Raw genomic sequence first — 21057 nt, 5'->3', positions numbered from 1 at the left:
TCGATAAATTACGTAATAAAAGTTACGTAATTGGATCGATCCGAAATGTATTCATGATTCTAATGAAGATGTGTACTTGAGCGCAAGTCCCATCAACATATCCACCATGTGTCTTTCCGTAACTTCGTTGAATTCTTGTATTCATGCTCTTTTAATAAAAGAAGAAAAATATATTACATCAATAAAATGTTTCTAGCTATCAGTAATCAATATTCATGTATATTCTGATACAAATTATAAATTTCTTTTGATTCAATCACAGATTTCGTATTTTTTTCTTTCGAACAAATGGAAGATTGGAGATTTTTTTTTTGGATATACAATAAAAAAATTGTTTATACGAGCTACGATTATTCTTAAAGATAAACGAAAGTAGAAAAGCGAGTCGTCAAAGATAAAAAAAAGAAACCGGAATACGCGAAGCGTGAATATAAAGACAATAAAAGTTACGAACATGAGGGAAATAAATACGAAATGGCAGACCTTGTAGAGAAACGAAGAGCGGCAAGGAAGATTGGTCCTGGTGGAAAAATCATTGGAGGTATGCGAGAAGGAGTAAAATGTGAAAGAAAGAGATAGGAAGAGAGAGAGAGAAAGAGGTCCGGTTTTACTCTACTGAAACGATTCGCTGAAAAATCAACGCAAGCTATACCAACGTGAACTAACAGGATATCCTAGTGAACCGATAACGAGGATAAGAAAATCAACGTCTTGAAATCTATTTTAATTTTAAATTAACTAATGACATGGAACTAGAAGAAGATTATCGACCTATCCGATCGAAATTTCAATAAGACCTTGAATATGTTCTCAGACGTAAATGAATATCTTCGATATAGCCACGCACACACACTTTCGGTCAACGACCCTTACATTTTATAAACTTATTGTTTCTTTTTTATAAAGCCATTGTAGATGTAATTGTGCTGATAATTATGAAAATGGATTAAATCAAAAAAGGACAAATAATTTATGATATAAAATAAATTTAAACAGATTGTATGCGAGACACGTATAATACGTTTTTCGTATATTGTTTGCAGAACTTATTTTTTATATATGATTGACTTAAATTCCGAGACATACTTTAAACGTTATCAAACTATCAAATATTATTATTAACAATATTATTATTATTATTATCACAGTTTAGGTTCTATTCAAATGCACCCGTGTCAAAAATGACCTACCTACAATGCGTTCCAATAAATTTGTAATATTTTTTACTCGCATTAGGCCACTATTCAATTATCACTTATAATTAATCATCTATACTTGTTTTTCCAAATTATTAAAGGAACGTGCTAATTATTTTTAACGATTGGATTATAATAATTAATGAATTGATTTATAGAAAAACTAATAAAGTCTGATTTATATGCAAGAAAATTTCTAATACCCTTTCGTATCTAAATTTTTTAATCTTAAGTAAAATCCAATTAACAAACCCGATCTTGTTTTGTCAATTAAAAAGTACTCGACCGGACGAAGCTGTAGTATAGAACCAGGTACAGGGTGTAACTACTGAACAGACCTGTATCCGAAGGTCTTTCGAAGAGCAAGGAAGTCTTCTACTATATAAACCTTGGAGAACCTCATTCGTGCAGATCAGTCGCAGATTCTCAAAGCGCAGCTGGAAAACGAAGAAGCTCCGACATGTTCAAGTTGGTGAGTCGATTTCAAAACAATCATTCTTTTCTATCAGAAAATACGAATTCTAATAAACAAAAGTGTTCAAGATTTTCGATTATCGATTTTCAATTTTACAACTTTACAATTCAAAAGATAATTCTTTTAACATCTGATGAGAAATTTAAATGAAATATGGGCATTAAGGAAATTCTTCCTAAACATAAGAATGTTTAAATAGAAAGAAGTAAAATCTATTCTATTAACAGGTGGTCCTGTCCGGTCTGTTAGCCGTTGCGTTGGCGAAACCAAGCGCAGAAGTTAAACCTGAAAATGTAGCACAAGCAGAAAAGGCTACAACCATTATCGCTGAAAAAACAATCGAATCTCACGGACATTCGATCATTCACCATACAGCACCAAGCGTTCCTTTAGCAGCAGAAGGGTCTCCTATTCTTCCAACAGCACCACTAACGGTAGCCGAAATCTTACAATTGCCGGAAAAATCTGAGAAGTTGGAAGGATCTTTAGAGAAATTGGAATCCTCGCAGGAAAAAATCAACGCTTCTAGTCAAGAAATTCTTGAAGCTATACATGCCAAAGCTTTATTGACACCAACAAAAATTCCCCATAAAGTAGAGCCACCTATCGAAGAAAAACAATTGCCTGATCCCAAAAAAAGTAACGACACCAAGCAGGGTAGACAATTGATTGATCTACCAGCATCTGAAAGCCTTCACTACTTGGTACCATATCCACTCTATCCTGCTTTAACAACACCCGTAGTAACGCCCGTGGTTCCGAAAACGATCAACCTCATCGAAAAACCTGAATCTCGTCCAGTACAGCTCGTACTGTATTATACATAGACGGCACTCCTGGCATTTTATTATATCGCTAATTAAATATCGCCCAGCCGCAATAGTTATTGGAAAATCCACCTCCAATTATATATACAACTTCAGAACTGACATTCTCAAACGATTTTTTTTTTTCATCAAGGATTCTCTTTAGAACCGAATGGTTTTAAATTTTCATCTTTTGAACTCTACGCTAAAACACAACGATCGATGAACGAACAGAAACATACACCCCACATCAATACCCCATTGTCGAAATTTTTCTATTCGCGTTTTGTAAACCAACGTAGCAGAGAACTGTCGACTTCTAATTTTATTTGTCATTTTTAACTGCTTTTTCTTTTCTTTTTTTTTTCTTCCTCTTCTTCTTTCATTTCATTCTCCTGGACGATGTATTCTCCTCGCGCATTATTCGTTAGATACACAGAGAAACTCATCGAACAAAGTACTCTTGCATATTTTCGAATCCTTGCACGACGAGAATCATCTTCGTCTTTCGACAACAAAATTTTTCATTTTGGACAATCCTCGTGACTTTTCACGAGGAATCTAATAATAAAAAGAAAGCTTGCGCTAGACTGCGACTCGATTTGTTTTTATTTTTAAGTATTAATTTTTAAGTAAGAATTGTCGATACTTTGTTTACGAAAAGAAACGAATCAAGCATTGTATGCGTAACTTGTTCATGCTTATATGTTCATTATACTTCAATACATTTATCATTCAACGAACTTTCATTCGTAAAAAAAAAACCTTTTAAAAAATCCTTTTAAAAAATCCTTTTAAAAAATCTCAACATTTATAATAAAATATTACTAATATTAATCCTGTCTGATAAAAAATCTTCACCGGCGAAGACAAGTGACAAAAAGATTGTTCGTCAGACGTCAAGGTCATCGAGATTTTTGACAACGATTGATCTCATTGGGATACAAATGGTCAATGCATGCATCGGTCAGACTAAAAATAAAAATAAAAACTAAACGTTCAGAGATTCGCTCTGAAAGCATTTCAATATTGATCGAATGACTTTCGAAAATTTGTATTCCCAGCAACGATAATAACTCGAACGAATTTGATTATCGCAACGTCATCCTCGATTATCGTATAGAATATCCTTACCCGATATTTCTCAATATTTTTCTCCAATATCATTTGAGAGAATCAAGTTCGAGCTGTGTACTCAAAGGTACAGACAATAGTACCCTCGAGTATGGTCAAATCGAAGGATACACACCAGTAAAACTTGCCAATCCACGATCGTTACGAGTTACGATGTGCAAACTGGTCACGAAGATAGTCCGTATTTTTGTTGTCTGACTAGGCACGCCCTTATCCCTTCCAAGCCAACCGACCCATCGTCGGATTCACTTGGGAAGGAAATATCGGCGAATAGGAAATTCATACATACGACTTGTCATTTTTATTTTTCACCATTGCCAAGCAATATCAAATTCTATCGTCTTATTTTTCTTTGTTTTTTTTTCTGATATACCTACTCGTTGTATCAAATTATTGTTGCATTGATTTTTATAGAGGAATCATTTTGATTTTTCTTTTGTTTTGTTTTTCAAGAGATTTGTTATTTCTGATTTTTAGCTCGTTAGAGAAAACCGAGTGGAGAAATTGAATCGACCGAAGTATGCTGTTTCTTCTTCTCGTACCTGTAAACCCTGTCTGACTTATTCCTTGGCTCGATCGCCAGTTGTAAAACCACATAAGGATATCTACGAGTATCCAAGGTCTCGGGTGAACGAACGAGGAGAATTGCCAAGTACTCGTCTCTTCTCTTCGTGCAATCTCTTGTTCGCTCCTTCTCGACCTATCGACTTTTTCTCCCTCGTTCATTTTCAATGTTTTCTTTTTCCTTCCTTCTTTATTTATTTTTTATCTTTATTTTTTTCCTTACATATTTTTTCTACATACGTAAACCGATGAAATTACAAGAAAAAATGTTGACCGCTCATAAAGGGAAAATACGAGAATCATATTAATTTACGATTTACACGTGTCTATCTCTTTCAATGATATTATTTACAATTAATATTATCTTTACCTATTCTAACTAGGAATAATATTTAACTCGATAAACTTTCTTTTTTTCAATCGATAGTATTACCGATAACGAGAAAGAAAATATATGCATGAATTATGATGCAGATTAAAAAACATTTAATTCGGAGGCTACCGCTTATACAAAATTTCCATCCTCGTAAAATAATTTTCATATTAACTGTCATTCCCCGCTGATGTGTAATTAATTTTAATATTCCTCTTGATATTGTGGTTGACTAATACATGGAAAAAAAGGAAGTAGAAAAAAAGGGTTACGTTTAAAGAACAAGTTGTAACCTGTCTCGCATATAAGTATCTTGAGGAATCGAAAGTGAGTCGAAATACCGGTTTATCTGTAATTTAATCGTAAATTAATCGATCATTCAATAATATTATGTACCGGCCTCTAGCTTGATCTTGACGATCGCTCAAGATCACGGCCTAATGATTTATTTTATTCTCCAATAACACTCCTCCTCTAAAAATCTTAAAAATATTACAGACTATTCTTTTTCTAAAAGTTATGGTCCATAAATTATGGACCACGTCGTAAAATTTAAAATGAATTTGACTCAAAAATGTTCAACCCAACTACGTACTCTGTTCGACGGTGTACTCGATCTTAACGAAAGATAATCGAACTGAAAGCGATAAGAGATAAAAGTTATAGTACGTAACCGTGTTTAGAAGAAGATACATACAGCTGTGGTACCTGGAAGCAGAAAGGAATGCGCCGTGTGCGTAGGGACGCTTCTCGTAGGTACTGGACGAGTCTACTTTTTTCGCTGGCCCTCGGAACCCCTATAAGTACGAGAGGTCTTCAGCGTCCTCGCACAGAAATACAGAAGAATCATCGTACGCGGTTCTACAACATTTTCTTCTCCTACAAATCCGCAAACATGTTCAAATACGTAAGTAAATTATTTTACCATTCTAAATTATTTACTTGATTTAATTACCGTTCGTTACAAATGTATTTTAATGAAATTCTTAATTGTTTTCAAGTGTTATATTTGTATTCATATATATATAACATATATGCTAATGTTCACAGTTAATCCTGTTTGCCTTTATTGGCTTAGCCTGGTCTGCTCCAGCACCTGCACCTAAACCAGCAGCAGCACCGTATCCTCTTTCAGTGATATCAGAAATCAAAACACCAGCATCCACCGCTAAATTGACACCCCTTATCGCACCCATCGCTTCGCCTCTGATTTCTCGTCTTGCTCTCTTACCCCAAGTACGTAGCAGATCAATTTCATCTTGGAAATGTGACGTTAATTATATGACAATGGATGATTTATTTTTTTATCAAAATAATTGTTATATAAAATCATTTCTAAAATCAATTATTTTCCATTTTTTGACTTACTCCATTGTCATTATTATCGTCACAAATAGCAATCTTATTACTTTTTCTCTTTCTAATAAATTTTATTTATTCAAACAATGTCTTTCTATCGATTTCTTGTCTCACATATTCTATCATTAATTGGATAAATATATATCGTAAATCCGATAATCTGTATCGTCCGATTATTAACTTTTACATAACAAGGATATGTTAGAATTATAAATTTATTTGGAACGGAATGTTTGTAATAAAATACTATCGTTGAAATTATTCAATGAACGCTTAATTAATTAATTAAGAAATTGTAATGATTTATTTTATCTTTTTTTACAGTTGACACCATACACTTATACTTATTCAGCTCCTGTTGAAATAGCCGCTGTTCCTTCAACTTACTCGGTCGAACAACACGGATACCACATTACCTACTGATACCACGATCGCTTCCTTCATTTTCGGCCCAAGATAACATAAACACTACAGAGAACTACCTTACCTTTCACCGATAATCATCATGTATCGCGTACTGATAAAATCATTCACGCAAAAAAAATACGAGAAGAAAAAAAAATGAAAAAAAAAAGAACATTAATTCCTAACGTTTCTTTTTTATTTATTACTCAAAGTTAATTATATTATCCTCTTGATTATTTATTTATTATCCTCCTTAAAAAATCCTCGCTACTATTATCGTTGTCCTTAAAGAAAATATCCTTCATTGTTCGCGCCTCTATTATTTTTTTTAAACGTAGAAATATTAAACGCAATTTATGAATAATTCAAAGTCTAAAAAGAAAAAAACATTAAATTACGACTAACAACGAGGAGTATTTCTTTCGGGAGAAGAAACAATATCGTCTACAAAATAAAAATCATAAAAAAACAAGTGTCGTCCTTGTTCCCTATTTTCTACATGGACGCATAAATAGGATTTGAGTCAGAGAAGTAAATAATAAACGAGCGTATCGGTGATCGCAGAATGCGATGAAAAGGAAAGTGAAAAAAGATCACAAACTTTCTCGGGAACATCGGAACTCTTAACACGTTCGTCGACGTCATTGCACCTTGAATGGGACGGGTCGTTACGTAATATTGACTTAACGTAAACCCTGCCCAACAATGTTTTCGATCCTTCAAAAATAGTCATCGATCATAAATTCGATAAAACTTATAAAATATTAGAAAGTAAAAAGTATAATAAAGAAAAATAAAGGTATATGTACATTGGTTATTACTCGTTGTTGTTGGTTCGATGCCCACGTGTCGTGACGTACGTGAAAAATAAGTCAAGACGTTGTTACCTTCGTTTTCTTTTATTATACATACTTCAAAGGCAAAGTCATGATACAAAATTCCCAGAGATAAAATTACGAAACGCAACGAGTTAAAACACGCGACGGAAAATCCCTATTGTGCAAGAGAACGATCGGGTGCATCGAACGAAACCGACCAACCACTGAACACAACCGGCTTTGATCCATTTTTGTATATTTCTTTTTTTTATCCTTTCTATCTCTCTCATTCTTACAAGGAGAAGGAACATGTAACGAAATCTAATGTTTCCTAGTAAACGTTAACGAAAATATTCGGTAATATCTAACACGAACATATTTCTTTCATATTGAACAATGACAAGTTTTTTTTACATACATTGTTTATAATACTGCATACGCATAATTTAATCGTATAAACGATCGAAAACTGTTATTACACCCGGTTAGCTCTGAACCATCTTCGGGACAACACTTTCTCCCGGAACCTGAAAGACAACACACAAAACGGAGGAACTGCGGTTCAGCTCAATTTCTGTTTTTTTTTTCGTAGACTTCTTATTATCCGTAAAAAAAGAAAACTATATTAGGGATATAGACGCAAATCAAGGAATGTTAGCTAAAATTTATAAATGATTTGAATAAAGAAACAATACTTTACTAATTGTGTTAATATTTTTACGTATAAAGTAGCCATAATCGCTCATAATTATAATAAATATCCCATGCAAAAGTTCAAAAAATTGGAATTAAAAATTGAAGTTCAAAACTTTGCCATCTACTCTGATAAATGATAGAATTAATTTCTTTTTTCAAATCTGTAATTAAGTTCACTTTCATAATCCTTCTACAGAAAAGACAATTCTTTAGATGGTCTAACTTTTCTTTGAAATCATTTGAAATTGGTAAAACGATATACCGAATTTCAAACAAGATGATGTCAAGGTTGTAACGAAGAGGATCACGAAAAGAAAGTGTATGTCGCGTCGTTCGTTCGTGTGTATCGTCTACGAATTGCTCTTCTTTCTAGGTAGTGGTTCAGCACGTGTCATGTTTCCTTCGGATACGATGAGAAGCCAGGACTACTCAGATATACACCGACGAACTTAACGATCTCTCGGTTCCGCTCTTCTACCTGCAATCCAAAATCAGGGGAACAAACGAACTCAATAAAATTTCACTCGTCTCCCACGGATTCTAATATTTTTTTTTGTAATCAATTTTACCGCGTTAAATGCGATTTCACTTCATAATTCATCGTTAATATTCTATAATTCAATTTTTTTTATCGAAATTCAAATAAGAATGTAAAAATATTTCACGTGGAAATTACGTGTCTTTTAGGCTCTTGCTAAAAAATAAATAAAATTGGCCTTGAAACAACCGTGAAATTTCCCATCAAATAAAAAACCTATAAATGTCGTAATAATTTTACTCTAAAAAACAAATAAATTTGCTTAGAAATGCCGTGGTTTTAAGCTAAACAATGTTGAGTAATATTTCGAACACCCTGTATTAAATAAAAATATATTAGGTTAGTCAATTAGTCTGTGCAATTTTTGTTAAATAAATAACACAGCAAAAACAACACAGACATATTGGCTAATAATTTAATTAAGCATAATGTTGTAAAGGATTAATCCGAAAAATTTACGAAATCATCTTCTAATAATATTACAGTGGATGACGTTAAAAAGTTTTAAACCTTACATAAAAACATTATTCTGTTGTCAGTCAAATTCTATTTTATTTTTTGACAGTCTCTCTCTAAACACTTTTAGAAAAGAATAAACTCAAAACTTTTGAATCCACCCACGTATATTATCACTTTCCGCAATGCGATATTAGCCCTTGACCTAAATTTGAATTCTTCTTGAAAGTCACGGACTTTGTACATTTTCTGTATAATAAATGTTCAATAATTATTAAACATAATAATTAAAAATAATATAGGCAATGATTTTATATAATCACGAGTCCTAAATAACGTGTATAAAAACCGTTTTATAAATTTCTGGATAAATCGGTAAAAGGGGTTGCATACACTACGAATAATTCGAGTTACGAGCAAATCCGAAAGACGGATGTCCGCTTGAGGAATGAGTCACACAGATGTTACCCCACCATGGTGTTCCAATCGCGTAGCTGTCTCAGCATCCCCGAAAGAGGTACGAAAGTATATAAGATTCGAACGGTCTCGGTAAAAGCACAGACCAGTCTTGTACAACTTGGAGAAAGTATTCAGTGATAAACAGCGAGAGTCCATCGTAAGACGTTCACAAGGTGTGGAAGAAATTTCCTGCGTAGTCAGCGTGTGCAAATAGTAACAGGTATATATATACCAATAACAAAATTTGATAATTAAACATTAAAAAATATAGTATTATTTAAAAAATTGTCTCTAAATTTTTCATACAGTTTTAATTATTTCCCCAAATAATTACAATTAATTGATTTAATTACAATCGAATTGTTTGATATATTAAAAAATGGCGAATAGGGTTAATGAATACAAAAGTTGATTGAAAAGTTTTGAGACTATGTCGAAAATTAAAATTGAATTCGTCCGAGAATAAAAATGTATAATACAAACTCGTGCACCCTCTTAAATGAATTTGAATTTAATTTATAATTTTTTTTTAACCGACACTAAGAAAAGAAAAAAAAAGAAAAAAGAAAAATATAAAGATTCACCTAAGTCAGGGTTCAACGATTCCTTAACTTTCTCCTCGTCGCTCCGTGTCACCTGAGTAGTTGTCGAAGTTGTCTGAGAAAATGGCCATTGTGTGTAAACGATAAACGTTTAACAAGACGATTTCTTTCCATGGCCTATATATTATCTGTAACTATTTGAACGTTTCTTTTTCTTTAAAATATTTTACTTTTATCATTGTCTATATGTGGAACTTTTAGTCCCGTTATTACGTAATAACTTTCTCCGTATCGAAACAACGTCTTAAAGAATAAACATCTTTTTTTCTTGGTATACCCGATATAAAAGAATATATTAGAGCTGTGTAACCAGTCAAACGACTTTCTCTCAACTTCCTCTTACTTTCATTGACCCTATCGGTTACAGGATCGCATCATCGTTCATTTTTAACCGATCACTTCAATCACGTTCTACGATCTTAATTTCGAGTCTATTTTTTCTAATTTAATCAAAAAAAGTTATTTCTACGATTGACTCGAAACTTTTCAACTCACCCGTGTATTCGTTAAAATAAATTAACAACTAAATTTACATACAATTTAAGAAACTGGTTAACGTGAAAAAAAAAACAGAGCTATTTTAAATTTCAATTAAAAACATGAAAACAAAGAGTATTCTGTACCAGTTAGACACTTCACCGTACTTAAACCGATGAATATGCATGATGAATATTCTTCGATTCTTCTGCATACTTTTCTTTTTCTTTTAATCTTCAAGTGCATCTTTCTCTCGTGTCAGTACGTTGGCTGAGTAATAAAAACAGATCGGAGAAAGGTGATATGCACTTTCACAAGACTTGCTTGAGTTAAAGCGAAGAAACGAAGACAAACACGCACTTCGGTAAAACCCACATCGCAATTGGGTACCCATGAATTTAGTAATCTTAACCATATAAATATTATGTAAATCGTGTAAGTTTTGCAATTAGAAATTAACACTTACTGGTTAAAAGCGAATTTGACAACGTACGAATACGTATTTTAAAAATTCCTAAGAATTCTTATGATGAAATAAAAAATAAGTATGTCAATGCTGCCTATAAAACAGAAGAAGACGAAGAAGAATGATTGAAAAATGATATAAGTGTTAAATTATTGTTGCCTCGAAAAAATATGACAAAACGATACTTTTCCTTTGAATTATGAATCGAACGACTAGATCACGCCTACGCATGGCCATAATCTCATTAATTCTCGAGTATGAAGAACTTTCTATACATTTGCATAGAATATCCTTCGAAAAAGAAAAGTTATGCGTATAAAAGAAACATCAAAGAAAAAATATAATCGAGTTTGAAATGAAATTAGATGAATTGGTATTTCATTGCGGTTTATCTATATTTTTTAGAATGAAATTCTGGCCAATATTGCTAGCGTGTCTAGCAACATGCACACTAGCAACCCAAGTGACGTATCAGACGTCATCTTCATCGCAGAGTTCAAGCAATACGAACCAACAACAGCAGCAATGGTCTTGGCAAGGTCAAGATTTGCTTGCTGCATCTAACACGCAAGAAGAATCATTTCATCCCGTTTCTTTCACTGCACCTGATACTCTCAAACAAGAACAGTCGCAGCAACAGCAACTGTACAACCCTAATATCCAATCGCAATCGAGTGGAGTTGCTGAAGCAGTCGATCAACGAACGGTAAACATATTGAAATCAAAATAAGATAGAAAAACATGAATTAAAAATTAAGAAACATTAATTAAACAAAAACCACGTGTGATTTGCAGGTGGATTCTGTGATCGATAACATTCTCATCTATAATCGACAGGGACGCAATCTCGAAGGTTATGATGTGCTCTATGCTGATCCTGACGTGAAAAATGCTCTCCAATTAGGAAATGATACTGTAGCTCGTAGTTACATCAAAGATAAACTATGCTCATTAGGTCTCATGAATGTGAGTTTAATCTTTTATTTGCAAAAATGAGTAATCGATATTTTATATTCCTTTCGTCTAAAATTAGTTGTCATATCTGTATAAAAATGTACACACCAAATGTGACAACTAATTTGGAACAGAGGAAATAATATTTTTAGCTTCGATATTTTACCGTAAGATATACAAATTTTCATATTTATATAGTGCGAGAATTTAGAAGGTCGCCGTCCATATTATTCACCCCACCGTGATATTCATCCCCAAGATGTAATCTACGCGCAACCCGTGACGATAAAACCTGTTGGTCGTCCATTACCAGCTGTGCCAGTGAAACGACCATATGGTTATGGAAAACCAGGACCTTTAGCACCTGGTTTCGCTCCTGGACCTATTTTATCAGGACCACCACCATCTTTCATCGGAGCCGGACATGGACCAGTTTATTCTAGACCCCCATCAAGTTTTATTGGATCGCAAATTGGTTTGAAGAAACCAGGTGGATCGATATACGGTACAAAACCGATTTATGAATCTAGCCTTGACGCTGAAGTCGATTTCGATAATAAATTTCTCAACAAGAAGCAAGTGATCCTACAGCAATCGGACGGTTCCGTACAACAACACGTTCATCATCATTATCATCATGGAGATTCGATCGGTAACGCTGGATCCACTCCGATAATTGGACCTGGACCAATTGGTAGCAATGGTTTCAATGCTTATGGCTATGGAAGTGGTGGTTCTTACGCCGGAGCAATCAACGACTTCGAAGACTATAGAAAGAACTTTAAAATCAAGGCAACTAACTCCGGTAACAGTTTGAACGAAGCCGCATCGTCCAACAGTTACGCGAATGCTTTTCCAACTTACGAAAAAATAAAGGGTGAATCTACAATCGGTGGATTAAGTTCGATTAATACAGGAAAGCAATATTCTGGATTCGGTTCAAGCAATTCGTACATAGCAAACAATAATTTTGCTTCAAACAGTAACAACTTTGCCAGTGGTCTTGGATCCTTTGAAAATGGTTTCGACAATGGATTGTCATCGTCAAATTACGAGGATTGCGTGTGCGTACCTTACGAACAATGTTCAACCATCAATCATGTTGGACGCAAGGATGATCTTTACCTGGCAATCGATCCTCGCAATCTTGGTAAAGATATCGAAGCTGAAACTGTTGAAGTTATTGTAACGGATGGAAATGGTACGATGAGCGTCGTAAGAGTCCCAAAAGGAGTCAACGGAACTAATCAAGATGAATATCGCCAAGTACAGGAAAACAATGATCAAATATCGGATTCTGAAGAAAATAACGATTTTGTTCCAAGTGAAAAGAGATCCAAGAGAGATACCACTAAGAGATCTGAACAGAATGAGGAAAAGAAAACGGAAGCTCAAAGCGTAAGTTTACAAATTTTTTATCGTTTCTACTTAAAAGCGAGCTATCTGTTCGTAGCGAGAATCAATCAAATTTTACACTTTCCCTTTCTCATTTTCTCTCTAACTTTCTTTATCTTTATTCATACATTTATGATATTCTCGATTAAATTGAACAACAGGAAGGAAACAAATGCTCGCCTCGAACCGAATGCTCGGAAGTTCTTTATTATTGTTTTTATATTATCAAGAATAATTATCACTTTAACAGGCTTCCGTTCAACGTTGTTGAGGTGGGTAAAAAGAGATCCGAGTTTCGATTGATATATATGCCGATAATTATGACAATGAACTTAGTCCAAAAATTGAAATTTTTCGACTAAGTCCACTGTCATAATTACAGGCACAATTATGTAAATGTAAAAATCAGGAAAGTTAAATAATCGGAAAGAGAAAGGGAAAGAAAGAAATGGTAGAGCTGCTAATACTTAAGGCGTTTCTTTAAAAAAAAAAAAAAACAAAGAAAAACTCGGATCTCTAAGTGAATCTTCGACTCTCTCGTTGCAGAGATTGATCGTCGGAGATCTGGACACCTCGAAACTGAACGTGAAGCCTACTTGGGGCGTTAGTTTCGGTCTCCCCCAAACTAACATTAATCCATTAAATCCATACGATGGATACGGTGGACAGGGTATAAATCTCGGTTTGGTATCCGTAAATCCATTGGTAGCTGTGCAAGTAACCAAAGATGAGTACGGGGAGAAAGTGATTAAGCCATTGGTGAATCTACACGTAACGCCAAATCCAGGACTCGTTCATAAATTGGGAAACTTTCTAGCACATAAAAAAGAAACTCTATTGGGCAATTACGCACCAGAGTATTATCCAGCAGGGCCAGTAATTTACGAAAAACCGATTCATCATTACCCTTCCAAACCCTATTACCCAATTAACCATGGTGGTCCTTTCTATCATGAAAAACCCTATCACCACAATTACCATCATTCCAATTATTATCAGAATCCTTCTTACCAAAGTGGCTACTCTGATTATTATCGTAATGATGACGATGATTACGACTACTCAGACGGTTTAGAAGATTATAATGATTACTATAGAAATTCTCGTATAAATGCATCGTACAACGACGATGCTAGAAGAAATCGTTTCTCCGCTAAGAGTTCATCGAACGAAAGACAAAATGGAAAGATTGCTTTTCGAGATAGAAAGAAGCGTGACTTGAAAACGATCGATAAAACGGAGGAGGTAAGAACTCGAACGTAAAACTGTCCTCCAAATCAGATTCACCAAAGTGTTGCAGGGTCATTAGAGAAACGACATGATTACCAATCGCTGACGGGAACCAAATGACGTGATATCGAGTTACGCAAGAATGCGTTGTCATTATTGTGTCGCTCTAGAGTACAAACCATTTTAAGTATAAATAATTCATTCACCATATTGATTTTAGGAATATCATTTTAAAGACAATATTGTGGACATGTTCATAATTATTCATTAAACACCAAATGAATGTGTAATTAATATTAATAATATTACGCTCATGTGTTTATTCTTTATTTCCGAACAGAGACAATTCGGTCGTCCACCGGCTTGCGGTCCACGTCACGTTTGCTGTCGAAATAGCCATATAATTGGTTCGCGACCACGACCTGGTCAATGTGGTACCAGATATACCAAAGGTGTTAACGCTAGGATCAAAACTCCAGCTTATGTCGACGGAGATTCAGAATTCGGTGAGTATTCAATTCAAAGTAACCAAAAATATTTGTACAAAAATAAAATAAGAGTATTATAGCAATTAATCCATATTTGTATATTTAGGTGAATATCCTTGGCAAGTAGCTATATTGAAGAAAGATCCAACCGAGAGCGTTTACGTTTGCGGTGGTACATTGATTTCACCACGACACATTATTACCGCTGCTCATTGCGTAAAAACCTATGCTGGACGCGATCTTAGAGCTCGATTAGGTGAATGGGATGTTAATCACGATGTCGAATTTTATCCTTATATCGAACGAGATATTGTCAGCGTTTACGTACATCCGGAATTCTATGCTGGTACTCTTTACAATGATATGGCTATCCTAAAACTTGATCACCCAGTTGATTTCGATAAAAACCCACACATCAATCCTGCTTGTCTTCCGGACAAACGTGACGATTTTAACGGAGCAAGGTTTGTAAAACACTGATCGTAATTATAAAAATTTCAAATGGAAAACATCATTTGTTTATTTTCTTTTATGTTCTTGTCCAGATGCTGGACTACCGGTTGGGGTAAAGATGCTTTCGGTGACTTTGGAAAGTACCAAAACATTCTTAAAGAAGTCGATGTGCCTATAGTAAATAACCAACTCTGCGAAAGTCAAATGAGGAGAACAAGACTTGGACCAAGTTTTAATCTTCATCCTGGCTTCATCTGCGCAGGAGGGGAAGAGGGTAAAGATGCTTGTAAAGGAGACGGTGGTGGTCCCATGGTTTGCGAACGTCATGGACAATGGCAACTTGCTGGGGTCGTTTCTTGGGGTATTGGATGCGGCCAAGCTGGTGTTCCTGGTGTCTATTCTCGTGTTTCTTTCTATCTCGACTGGATTCGACAAGTGATCAATCAACATTAATTTATTGATTCTAATTAATTATTTTTCTCGAAGTAAGCTCCCGCAGTCTGAAGTTCGCTGTCGATAACATATTGTGGAAGTAACCACGATTTTATTATTTATTTCATCTCTCGCGATATTGAATTTTATTTAAATCTTTTGATAACAATTCTCTCATTAGATCGATCAATGGAAAAAATATTGTATATTTAAGAAATAATTTATTGTACATACTTCGCGAAAAAATAACTCGGGATTATATAATATTTATCATATGTTTATTTAATGACATCGTTCGATTCACGATATCGATCGTAATCGTCAAATATTTGATGAAAAAATGTGATTCGGACTTTAAGCGAGTTCGGATCGAGAAGTAATGCATTTTCTTTGCAATCTATTTATATTTCTATCAATAAATAATCATCCTATAATATATTTATACTTGTATTTATTTATTGTATATTAACCAGACGCACAAATCAAAGAATAGAGAAATACCCACAAGTTCCCTTTTTTATCTACCCAGATTCATCTTAATTACTACCGGGACCACGATAATAGATACTTTTTTAATGCGATGACAATACAATACTATAAAAAAATACAATATTCTTTGATAGTATATATAGTATAGTTATATATATTGTGTATATAATATAGAATTTTATATAATTATATTTAATTTTTAATATATAAACATGTGTGTGTGTGTGCCTTCAGAAATGCATTTATATATATATATTTTAAAATGAAACAATTTAAGACAGACAAATAAAAAAGAATCCAGCAGGTTTGATGATAAATCCAACGACGATCACCTGTAACAAGAAGAAAACTATATTAATCATACAATCAAGTGATACAATAGCCTGACATATTAATCGTCCAATTCGCAGATGCACTTTTCAATTGAATCCTTTATTTACTTTTTATTAAATCTCTATTTACCGTTTGTAAAATAAAATTAAATTTAAACGCATGATTTTACATTAATAAATATAATTAATTAAGAAACAAGAAAAGTACAAATAATATAATAAGTTATTAATAAAAATAATATCTATTAATTATTAAAAATATATATATATACTTTTAAACTACGTTATATACAAAAGAAAAATTGCAAATTTAATAAAATACAATCACAGTAAAAGATCTTAAAGACGAAACAAGAAAAAAGAAATAATTGTAATATTTACTGAACGTTAATATAAAACTTCAAAAATTAATAATACGAGAATTTTAATATTTTTGACTCTAACTAATTAAAAACTGATGCATCTTATTGACGATTAAGACACGAATTTGGTGTCCCAAGGAGATGGAATGGTCCATCATCTCCAACTACAACTATAAATTATTGACGAGCAAGAAAGTAATATAATAAAATATAAAATATGATTAGAGAGCTGTTCTCGAAAAGTTCGAACTTGGTGTTGAACCTTTGAAAATAACTCAATAATCTATGTAGTTGCCCTCTTCAGCCACAATTAAGTGGGGGCCTCTTCGGCAATAGCCTCTTCAGCATTTAGCCTCTTCTTTCTTCATTCCCTGAAAACTGCATTGGACATTTTCTACATGCGAGCAAGATAAAATCTTTCATACTACTTTTGCAAATTAACTTGTATTTTTTTATGATTTTAATTCTCAATTAATAAAAAATTATTTACATTTTCCGTTCATTATTAAAGCTCGTGAACCATCAATGAACTAAGAGTTCATTGACATATACACGAGCACAATTAAACGAATGTCCAAGCAGATAATTATCGATGACCTAATAACACATCGCACTTTTAATGTCAAAAAATACAATAGAATTGAAATAAATAATGCAATAAATGTTATGCATTTCTTGCAATATTTTTATTTCATTCATTCGTTATATTAAATTATATCAAATATTTCTAATTGAGAGAATCGCGATTGTGCGAAGTGCTAATATTACAATACTTAAAACTAAGTATCAAATGGATCAAAGTATTTGCGAATTTGTTCGACTCTATCTCGTCCAAGATAGAATCGAAATAGAACTAAATCTTTCAAATCGTTGCAAATTCCTTTGAATCTCATGATACATAATAAAAATTACAGAAGAGTTACAAAATAAAATTACAAAGAAAGCATAATGGAATGAATAAAAAAAATAACAATTCTGTAACAATTCTGTATAAACCAGGAGGCAAAATTTCCACTCCGGAGTGGAAGCAAGCCTAGTGCCCATCCTGGATCCTACCTACTTAAAATTAAAGTTTTCACATTTGCTCAAAGAAGTATGCTACCTGCCTACCAATTACCCATATTTAAAAAGAGCAAATACACATACGTACCCACCCACTCACTCCACGATTCTCTCACATACCACCAGGGTGCAAAAGCCTAAACTAGAGAGCATGCCCCGGGGCACTTCCGACACCCTAGTTCAAACGCGTGTTTTCTAAACTTATGGGAGTACGTACCAATGCTGTAATCGACTGCCAAGGCTAATGATTATTGCATAAAAGACTAAGACAAAAATACTGGTACATACTAGTATATATGCATACTAGTAATGTACAAGTATATCAAAGTTTCCACAAATAAATGCGTTAACTCTACTATTCAAAACGATTTTATATATTACCAAAAAAAAAATGAGAAAAATTTAATATAAATAGAAAAATACAACCATGTGTATTTTTCATATCATACCTAACTCTAGGTGTGCTATACTAAGTAGTATTCTAAGTGATAAATAATGCAATAATTAAAAACTATATATCACGAAACGATGTACAGTACACACTACCTAATACGCACATACAGGTGTAAAGTACATCGTACAATCACTAGCACAATGACAGCCGCCAATAGGGGAAAAACTTAAAACTAAACCTATACTAACCGTTTCTCACCCATACGAGTAGCATCTGGGCCCACGTATAGATGAGAACGCAGAAAGTATAGGGGGGAGAAACGGGAGATTAGTAAATTAGAAGCTGAAAATCCTGATCTAAAAAAAATATGATTAAAGACACATAAATATATAACACATAAAAACATTTTAATGAAAATTCATCTAAGCGACTAAGGACTCTACAATTTATTTGATAAATAATTACTTTGAAAAAATCTTTTAATATATTTTAATATATTTAAAAACCTCGGACGACTCCTTTCATTAAGTTGGCTGTTCTAATAAAAGAACAGGGCTTTAAGCCACCACTTAATTGCTAGAATCTATCCGTCGCGAATAAGTTTGCCTTCTTGCTCATTTATTTATAATATCGAAGTATCGATATATTAAAATTAATTGCGATTAGATAAACTAAGTACGAAGCAATGCATGTAAGACATTTATTACATGCTTTTCTGGACAAAAACGAGTAAATAAATGCTCGATTTCATCACTACTAACCACGAACAAAACACGTAATTAAAAAGAAAGTGCATTAATCAATTGCATTATTAATTAAATGAATTTAACAGGTGAGACAAGAAAACCTATCCTGAACTAATAAAACATAAAATACAATACAACACAATATACAATTTTCATGAGTAACTTCTAGAAAGGAATTACTCATGTGCTCGTAACTAATTTATTTAAATAATTACAACCAGTAACTCGTGCCGATTAGGACCTTTCATCCTCGGCATGATTGAGCACCGGAGGGACTTTAAATTTTATGACTCACTGCGTAAGAAGTTCTACGATGGCTCCAAAACACTCCTACTTCGCAGCAAGTGTTGTAGTCTCATCATCGAAAAATGCCTCAATATGGTATAGGAGAAGATGCATCGAAGATCCATCGAAGATCCACCGAAGATCCATCGATGATCCATCGAAGAATTCATCCCACATCTTTGATAAGGTAGAAAGTCCGTCGTCATATCTGTAAAATAAAATAGAACAAAACGATAAGTTATATGTAATATGATCCAAACTTGTAGCAAACAAAAACGAATAAAATGTTAATAAAAATAGATACTTACAATGCATTCCAATGGGATGAAATTCAATTGCACCATGGCGATGCACCTCGCGTGAATCTAAAAACGCGGTATAAACGAAAATAAGAAACTATAGATGAGTTTCTTATCGCGAAACCGAAATTTTATTATACGGCGAACAACACTGATTCTAATTCGCGTTTGATTTTAATTTGTTTTACGCCCGATCACTGATTCTACAAAACTAATTCAAAGACTGCTTTGCACACAGTCAATGCAAGTAAAAAAATCTTCATTGATGCACTGATTCTAATACGCGAACAGTCTGTGCGACTGTTTAAAGATAAAAATACAACTTTACTCGAACAAACTCTAATGCAATTACTGCTTTGGTCGCAGTCAATTTAATATAAAAAAATTCTAATACAATCGCGTAACACGAGCGAATTGAAATGAACGAACGAACGTGCTTCTAATCCGTGATTTTAATTATCTATTTAAACGATAAAACACTCCCGAATATTGCTTCGCGCACGATTGCAATCTGAAACAGAAATAAAAAAAAATACTATTAATATCATTACTATTACTGACAACAATTAAAATGTTTGTTGAATTATTAAATAAAAAAATATACTCACTTTGTATCTCCATCGATGAATGCACGATGGGTCTCCTACCCTTAGGGTGACGATGACAATGCACTAACACTGATTCTACAACTGCATTACATGCAGTTAATTCAATTAACACTAGATTAATGGACTAACAATAAACCAATTTGACTCTCCATTTCAAATTTCTTTGCTACATATGCTACATATATATAAAATTTAAATATTATTTTTTTAAAATATATATTGATTTTTAATACCATAATGAAATATATGTAAATATTAATTCTTCCCGTCTACCCATTTCTTCACGCAAACAATTTTTGTAAGTTTTTAAAAAATATTAAACTAAACAATAATAAAAAAAATCTAGTGTTAAACGAATTTCCAAATGAATTTAATTTATTAATAAATTGAATTTAATTAATTTAATAAATTGTAACACTATTCCAACGATGATCTGAAACAAAAATAAAAACAAGATTATATAGACCATTGATATAAAAACATTATTATAAGTATTGAGAAAATGTTTAATATAAAAATTGACTTACGTTTATCCTTCAGTGATGAATGCATGATGGGTCTCCTACCCTTAGGATGACGATGGGCACACGTTTAAACCAAATAAAAGAAACTTACGGAGTTTCTTTACCGACAAACGAAACTTTTACACACGGCGAACAACACTGATTCTACTTTCCGACTTTTTTATATTTTATTTTATCGAT

At 33.2% G+C, this 21057-nt stretch overlaps 2 protein-coding genes across 2 annotated transcripts; both read left to right on the top strand.

Moving 5' to 3' along the window:
* Window positions 1–5422: 5422 nt before the first annotated feature.
* LOC122525907 lies at window positions 5423–6475 on the top strand. Its single transcript, XM_043648937.1, has 3 exons — window positions 5423–5455; window positions 5599–5784; window positions 6232–6475. The coding sequence occupies exons 1-3, from the start codon at window positions 5444–5446 to the stop codon at window positions 6328–6330; spliced, it is 297 nt and encodes a 98-aa protein (XP_043504872.1). The 5' UTR covers window positions 5423–5443; the 3' UTR covers window positions 6331–6475.
* A 2793-nt stretch (window positions 6476–9268) lies between these two features.
* Window positions 9269–15797, top strand: LOC122525937. Its single transcript, XM_043648980.1, has 8 exons — window positions 9269–9345; window positions 11230–11530; window positions 11620–11790; window positions 11977–13176; window positions 13720–14418; window positions 14744–14909; window positions 14998–15355; window positions 15437–15797. Exons 1-8 carry the CDS (start codon window positions 9269–9271, stop codon window positions 15795–15797), a joined length of 3333 nt encoding a protein of 1110 aa, XP_043504915.1.
* Window positions 15798–21057: the final 5260 nt, after the last annotated feature.

Source organism: Polistes fuscatus, unplaced genomic scaffold, assembly GCF_010416935.1.
Source record: "Polistes fuscatus isolate 324 unplaced genomic scaffold, CU_Pfus_HIC Scaffold10, whole genome shotgun sequence".
NCBI classification, from domain to species: Eukaryota; Metazoa; Arthropoda; class Insecta; order Hymenoptera; family Vespidae; genus Polistes; species Polistes fuscatus.
This window is presented reverse-complemented; position numbering and strand designations above follow the sequence as displayed.